The sequence below is a fragment of the Elephas maximus genome, chromosome 25 (genome assembly GCF_024166365.1).
Source record: "Elephas maximus indicus isolate mEleMax1 chromosome 25, mEleMax1 primary haplotype, whole genome shotgun sequence".
Classification (NCBI taxonomy): Eukaryota; Metazoa; Chordata; class Mammalia; order Proboscidea; family Elephantidae; genus Elephas; species Elephas maximus.
This window is the reverse complement of record NC_064843.1, coordinates 11,087,397-11,106,804: the sequence shown is the minus strand read 5'-3', so window position 1 is coordinate 11,106,804 and position 19,408 is coordinate 11,087,397. Positions and strand designations below refer to the sequence as shown.

The 19,408-nt window shown below is 48.4% G+C and overlaps 2 protein-coding genes across 7 annotated transcripts in view; both read right to left on the bottom strand.

Moving 5' to 3' along the window:
• Positions 1-2,765: 2,765 nt before the first annotated feature.
• On the bottom strand, positions 2,766-12,718 carry ANKRD60 (ankyrin repeat domain 60). Its single transcript, XM_049870084.1, has 4 exons — positions 12,376-12,718; positions 7,297-7,427; positions 5,636-5,801; positions 2,766-3,067 (listed from the first exon to the last, which is right to left on the bottom strand). The coding sequence occupies exons 1-4, from the start codon at positions 12,716-12,718 to the stop codon at positions 2,766-2,768; spliced, it is 942 nt and encodes a 313-aa protein (XP_049726041.1).
• A 1,270-nt stretch (positions 12,719-13,988) lies between these two features.
• The window catches only part of LOC126067813 (serine/threonine-protein phosphatase 4 regulatory subunit 1-like), a 107,190-nt gene continuing 101,770 nt past the window's right edge, over positions 13,989-19,408 (bottom strand). For all 6 annotated transcript variants that reach the window (XM_049870061.1, XM_049870064.1, XM_049870066.1 and 3 more), the window contains 2 exons: positions 16,822-16,963; positions 13,989-15,982 (listed from right to left, as the gene is read on the bottom strand). In XM_049870061.1, coding sequence (XP_049726018.1) covers positions 15,825-15,982; positions 16,822-16,963 — 300 coding nt within the window. In that variant the 3' untranslated portion in view covers positions 13,989-15,824. The remainder of the gene's footprint in view (positions 15,983-16,821; positions 16,964-19,408) is intronic.

Here is a 19,408-nt window from a genome sequence, read left to right as displayed (position 1 = left end):
GTCCACACTTGGTGAGCAGTCCTGGCAGCAATAAGCACAGGCTGTACAGTGAAATAAACGTGCCTTTCTTGTTCTCCCATCTCGGTCTCTCGTTCATTGGCCAATACGAGTCATGCGGATTAAGAATCTGGGGTTTCCACCTGGTAACACTGTTACAGCCCAGTAGGAAGCCTATCTCTTCCACACAAAGGTGATGCCAGAGATGGCTCACCATTGCCCAGGGCCCTGGGTTTACAAGGTCATCAGAGTCCTACAAAATTGCATGAGACAGACCTTCCCCTCCATAATTTTGTTTTTTTCCTGGCTCCAACGTACAAAAAAGAAAAACCTTCAAAATCAAAACGTTTAATGAAGTAAAAAATGTTAATGTTACATGGTGCAACCAGTTGCAAGTCAACCCTTCCATGCTTCTGGACATGTTTTACCTGGCGTGTGATACAACTTCGTTTTAATACAACAGAACGGGTGTTAGGAGAGGGTTGTCTAAAATCAAGTCTCCAGGACCTCCAAGAGTATTCAAATCACCCAGCCACAGAGCAAGCCAAACGGCCCACAGAGAGTTCCGAACCTGCCCGGATGTCTGGCCAAGCACTGAATTGAATTGGGGCACGTGAAGTAGAGTGCTTGCCCCCAAAATTTTGGGGACATGTGTCAGGCAGTTGGCTTGCCTAACCACAAAGACAGCATAAGCAAAGCTCCTGGCGAGCACACGACGTAGAGCAGCCCCACTTGTTCAGTTAAGAGAGCCCCTAGTGCCCCTCCCAGCACGCCCCATTAGCTAAATGAATTGACCTGGTGGACAGGGTAATTTAATAGCTGCCTATCGACTTTGGAGACTGTCTGCCAAAAACAAGATCCCAGTTTTGACGTAGTTGATGCTGAGCTATTTTTTCCCCTCGACTATTATTTGTCAAACAGATTGCTGAGCTAGGTATGGCCACATCTACGGAGTGTAAAACCACATAATCAACATAGATCTTACTTGCTATGACAGCAGGAAATTCGGCCAATTAATTTTAAAAAGTGGAATCCAGTTATTGGGACACAAAGCGGAGAGAAGACAGCCAGGAGGCAGTGCCGTCCTCCATCACCCTAAACATGGAACGGCGCTGTTTAAGAGGCCACGGCTGCACATTCTGGTTCTGGCTGTTGTCTTAGGATCTAAATGGGCTCTGGGAGGTTTGGAGGGTGGACCATACGTATCACCTAGGAAGAGCCATGGAATGTTCCAGTGAGTCTTCCGTTGTCTCCACCACTTTTCCCAGGAGTCCCTGGGTGGCACAAACAGTGAATCGTTGGTTCAAACCCACCCAGAGGTGCCTCGGAAGTAAGGCCTGGTGATCTGTTTCTGAACGGTCACAGCACTGAGAGCTCTATGGACCACCATTCAGCCCTGTACACGTGGGGTCACCATGAGTTGGAATTGACTCGATGGCAACTAACAGCAACCACCACGTTTCCCAGTGAAACAGATTTGAGTGTGACCAGAACCGGCAACCCCATAAGCATTCCACACATCTTCTCACTCCGGTTCACACCACTTTCTTCAAAAATTCAAGTCAATGTTCAAAAACCAGGAGTGGTCATGTAAAAAGCCAGATTTCTGGTTCTGGAAAGATCTAGCAGACTCTTCAGACAAGGGCATGTCCTTCAGTTCACCCTAGTCCTCACCGGTCCCTCTTGTCGCCCACAGCCAGCTCACTTTGGCACCCACATGGCAGGCAGGGCTCCTCAGGCACACCCACAAAGCCAAGAGCTATTGTAATGTGTACCCATTGCTGTTGAGTCGATCCAACTTGTAGTGACCCTGTAGGACAGGGTAGAACTGCCCCATAGGGTTTCCTATGGGAAGCAGACTGCCAGGCCTTTCTCCCAAGGAACAGGTGGTGAGTTCAAACTGCCAACCTTTCAGTTCGCAGCCGAGCACTTAACTACTGCGCCACCAGGGCTCCTTAAACAAATAACCAGACCTGTTGCTGTCGAGTCCATTCCGACTCGTAGTGACCCTATTGAACAGGGTAGAGCTGCCCCATAACGTTTCCCAGGCTGTAAATCCTTACAGAAGCAGTCTGCTACATCTTTCTGCCTCGGAATGGCTGATGGATTCCAACTGCCGATTCTTCAGTAATAGGTGACCCGTTTGGAGAACCAAGCTCCCCCCTGCTCCTCACCGCCCCCACCACCAGCTTCCCTTCTGCCCCCCGACTCAAGAAGCAGACCCCTCAGACTTGGCTCCAGGAAACTTCTGGAACATTATTAGCTGTGGAAGCATCTCGTCCCCTGGGTCTGACGAACAGAAACGCAAGCCCCCAGTGCACAGGACCTTCTGACATCCACTGGCACTAGTTTTGTGCAGTAACAATGGTGCCATTATCATTACTGTTATTACTCCTATTATACAGATGCATTAGACGACCTCCAGAAGGGAAAGGAGGTAATTGGTTCCCATCACCCCAAACAGCGCTCCTGGATACAACACAGAAATAGCTTAGCATTAAGGGCCAGCATCAGAGCCGGTGAGGGCCGTAATGGATTACCAAATGACCACAAACTGGCCCACTGCATCAACACCCTCCTGGGGTCATTTGCAAACAGGACAGATCATTTCGTGCTTGATTCAGATGAATTGCCATGTTTTCCTGCTGTGCCGACGACCAAGGGCCACTGTGGAATTGAACTCGGCAAAGTTGCCCGAGTCCAGGCTGATGGGCAGATGTGCCCGGTGGGGGCTACATGCCCGATGGGGACTCGGTGCCCAATAGGGACTATGTTTGGGGCTTCTTGGAGCCCGGTGGGGACTTGGCTCGCTGGGACGGTTTCTTTGCGGCCTTGTCCGCGGAGCCCTTGGCTCCTGATTTGGCCACCCAGTGGATGAGGAACATCCGCCGCTCACTCTGCTTGCGGTTCAGACGGCGGGCGATGGAGATGGGGGTCTCCCCCCTGGCATCTTTGTCGTTGATGGAGGCGCCGTGGTCCAGGAGGAGGCTGATACAGTCCACCCGGCCCATGGCTGCGGCCACGTGCAGGGGGGTCCGGCCCACGGGTGATTTGCTCAAACAGTTGGCGCCTGTAAGACAAAAAAGCAGGCTGAGGGAGGGGTCCATCCTGGCCGTGGAATACACTTCAAGAACAGAAACCCAAGGAGGCCGAGGATGTGAAGGGAGTTCTTGGAAGAATTGAAACCTCACCCCTACCTGGAGGTCTCAGCACTTAGGGGACCCTGAGCCACTGTTCAGGGTGACCATATGATTTGGGGACAATTCAGGGTGATGGCTGAACAACGTGACGAATGTACTTAATGCCAGTGAACTGCGTGAGTGAAGACGGCTGAAATGTCAAACATCTCGTGACATACATATTGACCACAAAAAAAAATTTACATAAAAGCAACTATCCCCTGCCTGATTGTGCAGTGGTTAAGCACTCGGCTGCTAACTGAAAGGTCAGTGGTTCGAACCCACCAGCCTCTCCAAGGGAGGAAGATGTGGCAGTCTGCTTCCGTAAAGATTAATGCCTTGGAGACCCTGTGGGGCAGTTCTGCCCTGTCCTGTAGGGTCGCTGTGGGTTGGAGTTGACTTGACCGCAACAGCACCACTTGTCTGAGCTGAGAATAATGGGGGGAGGCTTCCTTACCGTCAACCCACTGCCCATATTGAGCTCCTGCTCAAATCCCCTCCCTGGCTTCCCACTGTCCTTGGGGTAGCAGCCCAGGTTCTTACTGCTCTGTCTTACCCTACGGCCCCTCACAAGTCCAGCCTCACCCCTGAAGCCCCTCCACCTCATTCTGCGATCATGCCAGCCTTCTCTCTTTACTCCGTCAACAAATCCCAGCCCAGGCCCGTCACACTCACTGTTCCCTTTGCTGGCAACACACACTCTCTCTCTCTCTCTCTCTCTCTCTCTCTCTCGCCCATTATTTTCCAGACTATTACCCTTCTTTAAATTTCATTCACTTCCTCAAGCAAACTGTCCTTAACCCTGCCCCCACGAGACCTCTGTCTGTGCTCAGTCGACTTCTTCCGAGCGCCCTGTACATGGTGGACTGTGGAAATGTTTGTCATAATTTGCTGGCTGCCCCTTATGGGCTCCAGGGGGGCAGAGAACACACTTGTTTTGGTCTCGGCTACTTTCACCCCCAGCACGTAGAGCAATGCCTAGAAAAGACAGGCGCTTGGCAAATGACAGACGACGGGCAGCTGACTCATGGTCGGATCCCACTTCGATTGAATTCCTCACCGCCTGCTGCAGGTGGACAGGCTAATGACAGGTGGCCGATACAGACTTGTTGAATTGAATCAAATTCTGGGTAACAAATACCATGACACAGAAAACAAGGCAATTCAATTAAATCCAGCTGACATTTCGGGAGACAGTTTTTATGAGCTATGGCTGGTGGGTGAGGCAAAAGTTTTAAATAGGCCCTCGTAACACCAGCGTCGGCCATGGCGCCTCCGCTCAGCAGGCTATCTTCTGAGGACAGAAAACTTTGCAGGGCCAGCTGGAATTTTTTAACGGGCGCTTTCAAATACATCTCAGCTCCATCAGTGTAAAAAATGGCTTTTTATGAGCTTAAAGAACTGCTGGGCTGTGGAAAGCCCGTATTTCGTCTACCAACGAGGGGAGCACAGGATGGCATGGGAGGAAGAAAGGGAAAGGATACAGCTGGGGCAACTTTAACCAATGCAGAGGTCAGTGCGCCCAGCACATGGCCCCATCTCCCTCTGCCCAAGAGTCTTCCCACCATGCTTGGTAGAAGCAAAGGCTGAGTAGACAGAGGCTGAGTCAAGGGCACACACAGGTGCGAAAGAAGCAGGTCTAATCGGGAGGCAGGTTGATATGGGAGACCCTTGGGTAAGGCCCCCTGAGCCCCAAACCAGTGGCCAAATATCATGTAACACGTTCTTCCTTTTTCCCGAGAAGCAGGTGCGTGGGCGGTCTGCAACTATTGACTGATATTCTTATATAGTCTATGCCTCAGTCGGTGGGCGTCTCTCACCAAAAATTATACCACACCAAGGGAAGATGAAGTGTGCTCCCGCAGAGTTTCTCATGCCAGTCCCCTTAATTTAGAGACAATGCTGTCAAAAACTCTGTTTCTTCAGAGAAAGAAACTTGCCCTTTGGTGGAAGAGATGTTAACAGAGAGTTTGGACTAGATATCTCCAGAGGAAAATAATTGAATGTTTAGAGAAAGGAGACCGGCCAGCCTGCCAACCACCAACAGAGCAATGCCAGCTTGGGGTAAACACCTGTTGGACCATTGCAGGATCTCAACTCTAGGTGGGCCTGGAAATAATGCAGGCAACAAGGGAACATCCTTGGCAGTGTGTTGGGTCGGAAAGACCCAAGACACCATTTTGGCTGCCCCCTGTATCTTAATTGTCCTGAAACTTTCATCTCTCTGCAACGGAAAGAATCTTGTTGCAACAGGGCCATTAAAGGAAACACAGCCTCTACTTGGCACATCCTAAGAAATGTGCCCAAGCCAGAGTTCTCAATGGAGACCGTGACTGGTGATTGATAAGAAGTGGGGCCAGAAGACCAGCACTGAAGTGACCAGGCAGATAAACCACACCCTTCTCTCTACCCCAACAGACCCCAACCTTTGCACGTGCTAAGCTTTCTACGGAAATTACCATGTTCTAGAAGGTATTGTACGGCATCGAAGTGACCTCTGTGTGATGTAATATACAATGCCACGAAGGCTCTCTGAGATGTCCATTTCTTCCACTGCTTGCCTTTGAAATGTTCCGAATTTGTAGTTCGGTACAAAGAATCTTCGGTAATACCTAGACATGATAGCTGGGCAAGACATGGATTACCATACCCTGAATTCAAGTTTCTCTTGAGAAGTAGAGAAATATTTGCTAGATGGATGGCTGGACCTTCAGGAGAAGGTTCATTCAAATACCAGATTAAGACCCATGATGGAAACAGATAGGTGCAAACCCTAACTGAAAGGTTGGAAAACACCCAGGGAAGGGTTGGGGAAGACGTTGTCTAATGCTCTCCACATGTTCAGGAAATACTAATTTACCACCCGTCAGGCTTGGGAGGCAGGAAATTCTTCCTGTCAATGTTTTGAAGACAGAAAATAGCTTTTCTGGGTGTCCAGAGGAAGGTGATTCTGGCCATTAAGGAAGACACTAGCCTACGTGAAATGGCCTCCCCAGAGGGGAACAAAATTCTTTGGAGACTTGGTGGATTCTGACCTTCCGATCTATTTTTGTACCCATTGTCTCTGTTTAATTTTTGGAACACTCTGAACTCCACTCGCAGATGAATAATGGCCCCGTAAGATAATCATCTTTGGGCAAGGGAGGAAGACTATGGGTTCTATCAAGGAGGAACTCTGTGCCAGATGTTGGGGTCAGGTGTGCGGGCAGCGGAAGGAGCAGAATGTAGGAGGAGATAAGACAAGGGAGATGGCAGTTCTGACCCATGTCCGGGATGGACTCAACCACTGGTAGGAGAAGACTGGGGAGGGTGAAAAGGAGAGAAAGTGGGGAAAGAATGGAAAGAGTATGCAAACAGCTGACATGGGATCCTCCCTCCCTTCCAGACCCTCTTGCACACCAACAGCAACAGAGAGGTTGCTGCCATCCCAGCTCTCCTCCCCCATCACTCACCCAGCCACCCTTCCCAGACCTAACCCAACACCCCTCCTGCACTCTGCCTTCCCTGACCACTTTCCCAGCTGGAAGTAGACTCTGTCTCCTCTTCTCTACAACCTCATAGCTTTGCGTCTGAACCTTTTATAGAAAGATGTTTTACGCCACCTCTTATGGAAGTGAGTCATCCTCACGGTTGGGTAAATACTCAATGTTTTCTTTGCCACCACCCCCCACTCATCCCCTGAGCCCAGCTGAGAAGTGAGCAGGAGGCCTGGCAGTGCCTGCTGCCCGTTTACCTGGGATTCCCATCTCTTCACCGTCCTAGCCCTGCACATGAAGCCCAGCTTGGGGCCGTGCATTTCTGAGTTATCCGCATTTGCAGTTCTTCACTAAATGTTAAATTGAGCTTTCAACTTTACAAAACATACGCATGAATAGAAAATGCACTGCTGGGTTCCTTTGGGGTGGGTTATGAATCATAAATAAACCAACACGGTGAAACCACAAACAGACCGGTTGAATGGATTTGATCATTAGAACGCGAGTCCCTGTTATCTTTTTTCCCTACTCTGAAACTTTTATTTGCTCAGATAGTCACACGAAAGACTATGTGGGTCTCCTCCCCTCCCCAGCTTAAGTTGCTTCATAAAATATAATACCCTTTTAAAGAAGCATGAAAATACCTTACTGGGGTCCCCTTCCACAGACGCCAGAACCAGTTCTGTCCATCCATCATAATGCCAGATACATAATGAAATAATCCCGCCAGGAACAACATCATGGAACTTTAATGTAGCGTCATCCATCAAAACTCCTACGGGGATAATTTTTTTCTTTAAAAAAAAAAAAAGGGTATTAAAGATAAACCATTACACTGTTTAAGTTAAGAGGTTATCTGACCTTGGAAACCACAAAGATAATTTTAGAACCATGAACACCAATCTCATTTGATGTTTCCGCATGAGCCGGTGTGTTGTTGTTAATGCCTTTTACAATATTAATTTGGCTCAGCTCAAATAGAAGCCAAACAACAACAAAACAATGGCAATGATTTATAAAATTCTGTAATTATAACTTGTTCTGCTGAGAAAAAAATACATGAGTCGGGAAAGTCCTTTTATAAGGCAAACTCTACAAATAGAACTACTTAAACTTGAAGTAACTGTATATTACAGATACAACACAATGTTGTTATACAAGTTATATACGTTGAACTAAAGTACTCACTATGCGTAATGTCGTCATTAGCTGGCTAAAAGGGTAACAATGACAAAAATTTGTTGGCTCTTCCGAATCCTAGCTACCATGTGGTTTCTCAACCTCCGCACTGCTGACATTTGGAAATTGATAGTTTTTCGTGGCGGAGGGGGAGTCCTGCACACTGTAGGATGTTTAACAGCATCTCTGGTCTGTACCTACTAGATGCCAATAGCATCCCTTTCCCAGTCATGACGAACAAGAATGTCTGCAGACATTGACAAAATCATCCCAGCTGAGAATTTATGGCAATGTCAGAAGCTAATGTTGACCTTCACCATCATTGGAACTTGGGGTGTTCGAGCTCCTTTTGTCTACGACATAACCTTACTGGAAAAGGATAACGGATCTACTCAGACTTCATAAATTCCTACTCTGTGGGGAAGACCATCAGAATTAGTAGGAGGAAATTACAGAACATTTCAAGAAAGTATAACTGTATTTAGTTGACCTTTTTAAATACACACACGTACACATTGTCTTACATGGCCACCTATAATCTTGCTTAAGAATAATGGTATAATTTGCTTTTTTCATAAGCAACGCCACAAGGATAAAGGTTCAGCTATGCCCAGGTTTAATGATCACATATTCCAAGTGAATGGAATTTATAAATCTCTTGGTTTCATGATTGAATGATTGCTCTCTGCTAAGTATTTTAGTACTTGTGCTAAGTACTTTAGCACTTATGCTAAGTACTTTAGCACTTGTGCTAAGCACTTTAGCACTTGTGCTAAGTACTTTAGTACTTGTTCTAGGTACTTCAGTGCCTGCTACTAAGTACTTTACCTATGTTCTTAAGAAGTAGGTTTGTATCTCCATTTGCTGATGAGCAGCCTGAGGCTCCCGTGGCTAGGAAGTGGCTCTCACAGCTAGTAAGCTGGGATTGCACCCAGACCTGCCTCCCTGCAGCACCCCTCTTTTTTCATGTTCATCTCTTGGTTGGCACCACTGGGTTACCAGAGCTCATGAGGGTGGATGTAGACAGGGAACACTGACTCATAAACTCCTATCTGTGGTTCCAACATGAAGGATAATCAGTAATTAGTCTAAGTCAGACAATTTCACAGCCTAACCACTTTGAAAACATTGAGTAAAGCTATGTTTCCCCAAGAAACACAAGAGTTATTTCTTACAGAAATCAGAGCACATTCTCTTTGCACAGGCAGGCAGCAACTGCCTTCGGCTTAGACAAATACTAATTATCACCAGCTAAATAAATTATTAGTGTTAGCGAGAGACGTGTAAGGTTGACCCTCGTCTACGAATCTGCTAACCCCCTCTAGATTTGTCTGTCTCAAGGTTCTCACACACATTATCTCATCCGGTCCTCCCAGCAACCTTAGAGTGGGTAGTAGAGGCACTAGCTGATTATTTAGAGCAGTAGCCTAAATTTCTTCTAACAACATAGTAGTAGCACCTTCTCTCATTTGCCATCAACAGTAAGGATTGCAACAGCAGAGAGGGGTCAACCGTCTCACAGTTGCTAAGTGCTTGTTGAGTGGTAGGATTGTGACATCAGTGTTAAGTTACCCCAGCTCCTTAACTCCCTCTTAGTATTCCTGAATTTATTGCTCAGCATAGCTCATCCATGTAAATAAATTAGCAGAAGGGGTGCCAGACATTTGCAGTTCAGGATGCATAATTATCAAATTATTTGTTTTAGGACTCCTACTAAGTCTTTAAATAATTCACTTCATTTTTAACAGTTAAATACAGACTAGGCTCAGTATACAGTACATTTCTTTCCAAATGAAGCCTCAAAAATGCCCCGGTGCATCTTTCAAATACTCATATAGGAAAAAAAGCATATCATTAAAAATACTTAGCCTATATCAAAGAGAGCAAGGGAAGGTATTTTGGCCTTCAATAGACATGTTTGTGTTTCTCAAGTCATCCCTATCTGCAGGGGGACTAGGACTGAGCATCCGCTCATGGAAAGGGCTCTGCTGTACAGATTAGGAAACTGAGCCCTGGAAGGCAATCTGGGCAAGGGCAGGGTGTGGAGACAGGCAGCTCTCAGATCTCGGTCTGTCTCCATTTCTTCCCGGCCCCTGCAGTACCACTGCAGTCTCTCTGCAATATCAGCTGTTCACATTCTCTGTGCAGCAGCCCAGAGATTTTTTTTTTTTTTTAATCTTCATTTTCTTGAAGTATTTTGTGTTGATTTCTACCGGGTAGGGAGATGATGGAGCCCAGGGGCTTTGCTCCTATTCTCATATCCTAAATATTGTAAGGAATGGGGACACGGACAGCCATAGTCCTCAGGCTAGGGAAGGAGACTGATGCAGAGACGGGCTCTAGAGTCCTTGACCTCCACTGGGCAGCTACCATGTGGGGTTTGTCTGCACAGGAAGCTTTGGGGTCCTGACTTAGCCATGGGGAGCCTTGGGTGCTGGGTTCTGATTCCGGATGGGCTAGCTCTCAGCTCCTGCTATGAACTAGAACACAGCTGGGGACCTGGATTCTGAGACTGACTGACTGACTTGAGGTTCAGACATGAGACTTGGGGTCCTGATGAGGGCAGAGTTTGCTCTGGATTGGGGGTTCTGATGAAGGCAAGGTTTGCTTTGGGTTCGGGGGTACTGGTGTGGGGAGGGTTGGTTCTGGAATTTGGAGTCCTTTTGCGAGAAGGGCTTGTTTGGGGATTTGGGGTTCTGATATAGACATAGTGTGGTAACTGGGGGGCAAGAATAGGGCAAGTCTGCCTCGGGATTTGGGGTTCCTGATGGTGACAGGATTTTCTCTGAGATTGGGGTCCTGATATAGGTAGGCTTTGCTCTGGAATTTGGAGTCCTGATATGAATAAGGTTGACTAAGGGATTTGAGTTTCAAATATGAGCGGTTTGCTTTGAGTTTGGGGGGGGGGTCCTCGTGTAGGCAAGGCTTATTTTGACCCTTGGCTTCTTCACATGAACAAAATTACCTTTAACTTTGGGGAGCTTATGTAGACAGGGTTTGTGCAGGGGTAAGGGATTCAGACATGGGTAGGTTCAGCTTGCGTTTTGGAGTCCTGATGTGGGCAGGGTTTGTCTTATCTTTTGGAGTCCTTATGAAGGCACTTCTTTGGGGTTGGGCTTCTGGGGTAGTCATGGTGAGCTTGGGGAACTGGCTTTTAGATCTGGGCAGAGTTGGCTTTGAGTTTGGGGGTCCAGATGTGGGCGAGGTTCATTTGGTCCCGGTGCCCAAATAGTTTGGAGATTGGGGGCTCAGAACTGGGCACCACTGCCCTGGAATTTAGGATCATGGTGTGGGTAGAGTCCACTTCTACCCTGCAGCCAGGGGTAGCTTGGAGATTTGAGGTTCCAGTGTGGGCAGGTTTTGCTTAGAGATCTGGGGTCCTGAGGTGGGCTCTGATGGCCCTGTGTACACAGAGTTGCTGGCGGATCTGGGGTTCTAACATTCACATGGTTAGTCTGAGGACTGGGGAAGGATTTAAGCACTGGCGTCCCTATAAATTTGCTGAAGAATTCGGGGTTCAGAGGGATGCATGGTCAGTTTGGAGATTTGAGGTCCAGTCTGGGGCAGCTATGTTGTACGTTTTGGGGTCCTGAGGTGGGCGGGGTTTCAGACTTTGGCGTCCTTGTGTGGACAAAGGTGTAGGGGGACTTGGGGTTCAGAGGGACTCATGGTCAGCTTAGAGATTTGGGGTTCAGTCTGAGGGCAGGTATATTGTGGGTTTTGGGGTCCTGAGGTAGGCAAGGTTTATTTTAGGCTTTGGCGGCCTTGTGTGGACAAAGGTGCTGGAGAATTTGGGGTTCAGGGGGAGTCATGGTCAGCTTAGAAATGTGGGGTTCAGTCTGGGGCAGGTATGTTGTAGGTTTGGGGATCCTGAGATGGGCAGAATTTGTTTCAGGCCTTGGTGTCCTTGTATGGGAATGGCTGGCTGGAGGAGTTGGGGTTGTGATGTTCAATGTTCATCTTGGGGATATGAGATTTGTTTTGAGTTTGCGGTCCTGGCAGACAAGTTTGCCCTGGGTTTTGGGGCCCTGCTAAGAATAGGCTTTCTTTCCGGCTTTGCAGTCTGATGCAGACATGATTGGCTTTAGGACTTGGGGTCCTAATGAAGACATGGAGAGCATAAGATCTGAGGTTCAGGGGTCCTGCTGTGGTGGCCATCTTTGGGATTTGGGTCCTGTCCCAGGCAGCATTTGCTCAGTCAGGGGGGGCAGCTCTGATGGAGACAGTCTACCTTGTGACTGGGGTCCTGGTACTTGCAGGATTTCTTTCGTGGATTAGGATCCTGCTATGGACAGGGTTTGCCCTGAGATGTGGGGTCTAATGTGAACCGGGTTTGTGAGGGGCTGGGACAATCCTACATGGCCAAGGGATCTGGGGATTTGAGAGGGAAGGAACACTAATTTTGAGATCAGAGTCCTAACTAAAGGGGTTTGGGAGTCCTCAAGTTGGCAGCTTCCCCTTGGGGCTTCCGGTTCGGATCTGGGCTGGGTGGCCCCTGGGTGGGAGGAGGGCTGTGGCAGGGGCAGGGTCCGGACAGGGGCCACCTTGGTCCAGGTACTGGAGCCGCTGGAGGTTGAAGGGGACGCCGACCATGAGGTCCAGCTCCTCCTTGAGCTCCCGCACGGTCATGTCGCTGCGGCAGTTGGTCACACGGAACACCTCCCCGGTCTCCTCCAGCCGCACCCGCATGGAGAAGGCGTCGGGGGCCCGGTTGGGCGACGGGCTCGCGGCCCGCGGGTTGCGGGCGAGCTGTGCCTTCCAGCCGCGCGCCCGGGCCAGAGGCTGCGTGGGGCTAGGCGGCCGGCCGGCGAAGCCCGCTCCTGGCTTCCCGCGCCCTGCCGCCGGTGGTGCCCCGCTGCAGCCCGCGTCCTCCGCCGTCCGCCGCATGGCCCCCGCAGGGCCCGCAGAGCGTCAACCCGGGCCCTGTGCGGTGGCCCCGCGTCATCGCCACCCTGCCCGCGCGCCCCCGCCCAGCCGGCCTCCGACCCCGGCCCAGCCCGGCCGCCCCCACCGGGAGACACGGCGAGGCTCACGAGCCGCGTGGGCAGACGGACAGACGGCTCTCAAGGCCCAGCAGCCCCTTAACGCCCAGCGCCCGGGCGCCAACGCGTCCCCCGGGCGGCCCTGCAATGAACAGGACCGTGGACACTGGAGCCGGCGCTTGAATAACGGCAGAGGGCACGGACACGTCATAAAACAATCGGGAGATTTATTGAGAAACACAGAGGCAGTCGCCGAGGGGCCGCGCTCCGACGACCCGGGCCCGCCCGGCTCCAGCCTGGCGCCCCTGCGCAGGCCAAGCGCGCGTCCCCAGCTCCTCGAACGGACGGACAATTGTTGCCGCTGTTAGGAAAACGTTACCTTTTTTCCCTGTTTAAAATACAATTTTTGCATAATTCGGAGCAAAACACCCAGAGGAACTATGCGCGAATAATGCTCTAAATCACCATCGCGTGCATTCTACCGAGAGTTGTGAAGTGCAGTCTTTAAAAAAAAAAAAAATTTTTTTTTTTTTTAGTCAGGCTTCAAAGTCCTATTTCCGGCACGAATGAAGACACCACCATTTCAGAAATACGCCTCCTCACTCCAGCAAATCTGGGCAGCAGGCGGACGGTGAACGCCCGACACCGGGGCCACCCCGAGGCAGGGAGCGACACCGTCACGTCCGAGCCGAGAGCTGTAAGGAAATCCATCACGTTTGAAAATGCTCTCGAACGTTTGGAGTGAGAAAGGGGGAAACGTCCACTGGGGAGAGGCTGCGGCTGTCCTGTTCATCGTTCAGGTGCTTTTCCAGCAGCTCTGTGGGTGGGAACCGCATCTGGGCTTTGCTATTCTTTCACCCAGAGGAGGACAAGAGTTGAAGTTAACAGGAAGCTTACACGGACGGTCGGACAACAAGCACACAAAAGCTCTACCTACCAGTGATGAGAAAGGAACGACACACAAAAGATAAAACCGTGGCGGGGGCTGGGGCGGAAAGATCTTCGAAAAATCTCAGTTGTTAACAAAAAACAGTAAAATGTAAGCCTTAAAAAAAGACTTTTTTTGTAAAGAAATGTGATTAAAAAAAAAAAAAACCTTTACATTGGCGCAGCGTTCGTATGAAATTATAGAAAACCGCTAACGCATACACTGGAATTTGGGGTATTTTTACCATAAAAAAAAAAAAAAACTATTTTTACCATAGAGTCCTGTTTTTGCCTACAAGCTCTAGGAGCCCGTTGTGATTCAGTGTACAGATTCCACACACGGCAACACAAACTGAAGCTAATTTTTTTTTCCTTATTGGAAAATTAAGTTCTGCACGGAATACAAGATTCCAGTTGAATAATTCTGTTTGCTGCTAGGTCGACAGCTTTTAACAACTCGACAATCTCAATTTCTAGGCAATGAACAAAAGTAAAATGGCTTGTTACCAAAGCAAAACAGTATCTCCATCTCTTCACTTTTGGCAACTACTGAAATGAGATGGATGAATTTTCTTTTCTTTTCTTTTTTTAAATAGACAGCCTCCAGTTTATTAACTCCCTCTTTGTGAAGCTGCCCAAATGCTCCTGGGCTACAATTTGAAATTCTCACCCAGGGACCTTATTTTCTTTGGCACAGTATAGATTCCTTCCTTTCTTTTAAAAGAAAGAATGAGCTCAATGGAATTTGGGGGAGGGGAGATAACATCCTGTTTTCCGGGAAGTTCAATATATAGCTTCAGAAATATTATAAAAACAAAAAATAAGAAATAAAAGACAAGGGGACAAAAAACTAAGAGAAGAATGCAAATAGCTTCCATGCCCTTTGCAGCTAGCTCGTGAACCCCAAATGGCTTGTTCTTTTTCCTCCCTTGTCCCCACCTCTGAGAACATGGCAACAGAAATAAGCCAAGTAATCTGAGCACACATGTATGCAAAAATCAACCACATGTTTACAGAATCTTGAAGTAGTAATTAGTGACAAACCTGTTTAAATTCTAGAGCATCTTTCTCTTTGTCTAAAATTTAAAAGCAGAAAATAAGTTCCGTGCACTTAAGTCAATTTGAAGAGTATGATAATTTAACACCCCAGACCACTGGTGTTTGTGGAACAAGTAAGGGACTGATGGAGCTGCGGCTTCCTGTTTGTGTGAAGATTCTGAAGCAGGAGATGCAAAGTCAGTGCCCATGCATTTCCATTCATCAATTTCCCTCTCAGACATACAATGTATCCATATGAAAGGGAAAAGCCTTTTGGCGGAAGCCTCTATCAAGAGCCCATACATATGCTGTAGAAGAAGAGAGAAGAGGGAACGTGCTTGAAGTCCCAAGTACAGTTTATAATCAAAGCACAGTATCAGAAGGACTGCCATAAATCGCTCTGTAGTAGATTTAAAAAAAAAATATTGCATTTTTCAAAATAAACAAATTGGGCTATAATTTCCAGCAACTCCAAGTAGAGCATAAATTTAAATGATGTATTTGTTCTGTTCACTGATACTGATACTGATAGGGGGCTAATATTACATTAATATATTTCTTCCTGTGCAGCGTTATTTACATATGTATGGTATTTCAGTTAAAGATAAAAGATAACACCATAAACCATATTTTATAGGGAAGCCGAATATGGATGTCTGTGAAAGGCTTTAAAGCTTATAATAAACTACTTTATTGAGGGGGAAGGCTTTAAATAAAACTTTATGTCATGGAGAAAGGCCGTTCGCTAGCAGACCATCTGATAACTTATGGCTCCCCACACACACCGAGCCACCTAGTGCTGTAACCTTTTCCCAGGCCATTCCAGATGAGACTTTCAGAGAGAGGGAGCCCAGAATAGGCCCAGGATCCCTGGGTCAGCCCCTGAGGCTGCAGACGGAGGAAAAAGGGTCATGTGAGTGCTTGTCAGGAAAGTTTAAGAAATCCGTTCTCTCTCAGCAGGTATGATACAATCATTAGTTCCCTTCAAGTTACGCTAAGCCGAACGTGTCCAGCACAAATGACCAGACTGCAGTTGACCAGAGTAGCTAATCCTGTTTTTCTAGCACAGTGGTGTCTATGATATTCCGCCGCTTTGGCTCGAGGGTGGCAAAAAAGGAAACGTCTTGGTCCCGATCTGACTGCAGAGCTAAGACGGTCTCTTCCACGACTTTAAGATGAGGGTTACCTACATTTCTAAAATATGCTGAAGAGAAAACACGAGCTTGAGTCACATGTGCCATGAACTGTGTTCTAAAACGTACTCTGTTTTTTTTTTCTTAAAACCACATCTCAGGGCAAGAAGTCACTATTCACGGAATAAGTGTGTGCCTAAGCCCCCTAAGATGATAAAACTACTTTAACCAAAGAGTATATCTTAAATTTTAGAGGTGGGCTCTCAAGAACAAGTATGCGTATCTTATAAAATTAGAGTAACTAAAAAAATTTTAAATCATTTTTTCTTCCCTTTTTTTTTTTATCATACAACAGGGCTGGCAACATGTGGACTCGAGGAGGAGTGGGCTGCTGGCAGGGTAGAGGGGGTGGGATGGCAGGAAATGTATTTCTAGGGCAGGTGGAAGGTGTTTTCCCAGGTACGTGGTGTAGAAATGAACTAGTCGAGGGAAACCGATCTCACACTAAGTCCTGTTCAGGTTTAAAATAACTGACTAGGTTGGGCTGTAAATGTTTTTTTGACTACAAAATAATACCATTAAAAAAGCTAATAGTAGTTAAGGCCAGAGTCTACAACCTTTCCTAATCTCTCTTCCTGTCTGGTCACTTGGAATTTATAAAAGTTTCCCTCATTTCCAGAAGACTATGTCATATTTTGCCTTTCCACAAAGGATTATGAATGTCAACAGAGCTACGTTCATTTCTACAAGTCACTGTGCCTAAAACGTAACACAGTAATTGACGTTCATGTATCTTAGGTCTGCCATCACCCAGTCTGCCACAATACCCTTCGAAAGGGGAAAATCTAGCTGCTGCCTAACAAACGGGTAAAGTTTAAAACGTGTAAACTCAGGAACGGAGCCCACGTACCCTTTTCCAATAGTGTCTGCTTTAGGGCTTTGGCTAGCAAAACCCGTACGTTGGGCACAGGATCCGATGCTAGGCTCAGGAGGCTGGGGAGTAAGTGTTCAACAAATTGGTCCACAGGGACACACTCCTCACTCACCGCCGCCTGGGAGGAAAACCAGAGTCGACATTTTCAGTAGGGACTGGCACGGCCGTTCTAAATATCTTGCTGGGTGTCCTGGAGGCGATTCCGACTCATAGTGATCCCATGTGACAGAAGAGAGCTGCCCCACAGGCTTTTCTTTGTGGGAGCAGATCTCCAGGCCTTTCTGCCGCACAGCCACTCAGTAGTTCAACCGCCAACCTTTTGGTTAGCAGCCGAGCACTTAACCATTGCACCACCAGGCCTCCTTCTAAGAAATGTACATCTGTGTAATTCCAAAAAAGTAATTTCAGAATCTGTAGGTCTGGGGTATGTGTGCATGTATGTGTATGTACGTATGTGAATTTAAAAATCTCAACAACTGAATTTGATTGGGGAATCATTACAGTTCCTTTCCAAGCACTGGGTGGGTTACACGTGGTTAACTCTCCATGGGGAAAGCAGAATCTTTGCAGCCAGACCGGTCTAGGTTCAAAGCCTACCTTGGTCACTTACAGCTAGGTTGCTTTGGGGAAGTGGTTTAGCCTTCCGAGCCTCGGTATCCTCATCTGCACAATGGGGATTTTTTGAGGATGGCAGGTCATTTACCCAAAGCACCTGCCAGGAAGGGAAGAGCCCCGACCTCTGCTCCGAGGGTGGGGCTGTGCCTGTCAAGTGCCAGCCAGTCCTGGAGCCTAGTCCAGTGCCCTGAGGAGCCCTGGTGGCACACTGGTTAGGCACTCAGCTGCTAACCTAAAGGTCAGAGGCTCACACCCACCAGCCACTCCTTAGGAGAAAGACCTGGCAGTCTGCTTCCATAAAGACGACAGCCTTGAAAACCCTATGGGGCAGCTGTACTCTGCCTGTAGAGTCGCTATGAGTTGGAATCGACTTGACGGCAAGAAGGTAAGGGGCGACCCAGAGCCCAGTCCTTAGTAAGGAGCTGCTGAGTCCTGCCCCGCGACAGCCCCCAGCACCCGCACAAGGCTTCTCAGCTCACCGAGTTTTCATCCATCATCTCATTTAACTCTCACCCCCAAACTCAGAACAGAGCGAGCCCAGTCTTATGGGTGGGAAAATTCGAGTCCAGTGTGTTAGCGACCCAGAAGCCTCCTGACCAAGGGCAGTGGCAGACTGCAGCTGTGTGGCTTCTCCGTCCTGTGGGCCCTTCCGCTGAACGGTGACCTGCAGGCTGCAGCGGCGGATACCGTGGCAGGCACTGGGTGGGAACTCAGTCAGGTGTGTTTTCCCGTTAAAGCCGGGAGATGGCACTGCCAGGCAGGTGTGCACACTGTCACCCCACTGAGCGTCTGGACAATGAAACGCAGGCCAGGGGTTGAGGCGCCCCGGCCACTCATTGTGCAGAAGCAGTGGAGTCGGGTTTCAAGCCAGAGGTTTGACTGCAGCAGGCATCTGCCTTCTTCCCCGCCAGGTGAGGGCCCCTCCCTAGAGCTGCATTTAAATGATAATTAACAGGGCCCTTTAGGAAGTACCCCTGGTGGATACCACTTCCTTTTGTTTGTGTTAGCCTAGGTTTTCTAAATCTTTAATAATTAGTGAAAGCAAAAGAACAAAAAAAACTTTTACTTGCTTGAACAAAATTAGTTGGTGTCTTTTCCTTCTGCGTGTCTTACTGTGGGTTCTCTAAATTTCAGGTTTAGGAAAAACAAACATCATTTCATTTAGGCCTTCTCCACGCAGTGACCTGGGGCGCTGACTCTTTCCTTACTGAAGGGTGTGGCGTCAGGTCTGGGGTTGGCGAGTCAAATGATCCCTGTGGTGCCTCTCGAGCCCAACAGGGGGCGGTGGTGAGTCCTTTGTAGGGGTGGTTAGGTGGGAGAGGAAGAAGGCTTTGGGGCCTGGGGCGAGGTACGTCCGCCTCCACAGCACCGTACAACCGGCAAAGCTGGGAAATGGCTCCACAAAGACTCATTTAGTGTTCCCTCTACTTTCATACATGCTTGAGAATGTGAGCGGGATCAAAAGTTAAAACTTCAAAAGTTAACACTTTAGCAGAAAAAAAGAATAATGGCTTTACACCTCCTGTGTGAGCTAGAGCACTTTACTCAGCCTCTCTGGGCTTCAAATGCTTCCTGTGACAAAAGCTGGTCCAAAGGTGAATGGCTGTGCCATGCTCGACACATGGTGGCTCTTAGTGTCGAGGGTGCCATGTGCGATGAGATCCCAGGCACTAAGGAGGCATTCAAGAAGTGGCAGCCACCGCTGCTGCCTTCATCCGCAGACGGAGTGGAGGCTGCTGGGCAGGCTACACCAACTCCTCATTCCCTTTAGCACAACTATTACTACTGGCTAGAAACCCGCCATTCCACACGTTTACAGACGTTAAGTCATCGCTGCCTGAAGTTATTGCTCTGTCCTTCACGCCCACCCCCTCCCTCCAAGGCAGCTGACTAAAGTGAGGGGCAGTGGGAGACACAGCCCTGGACTGGTCATCCCCTGACCAGACAG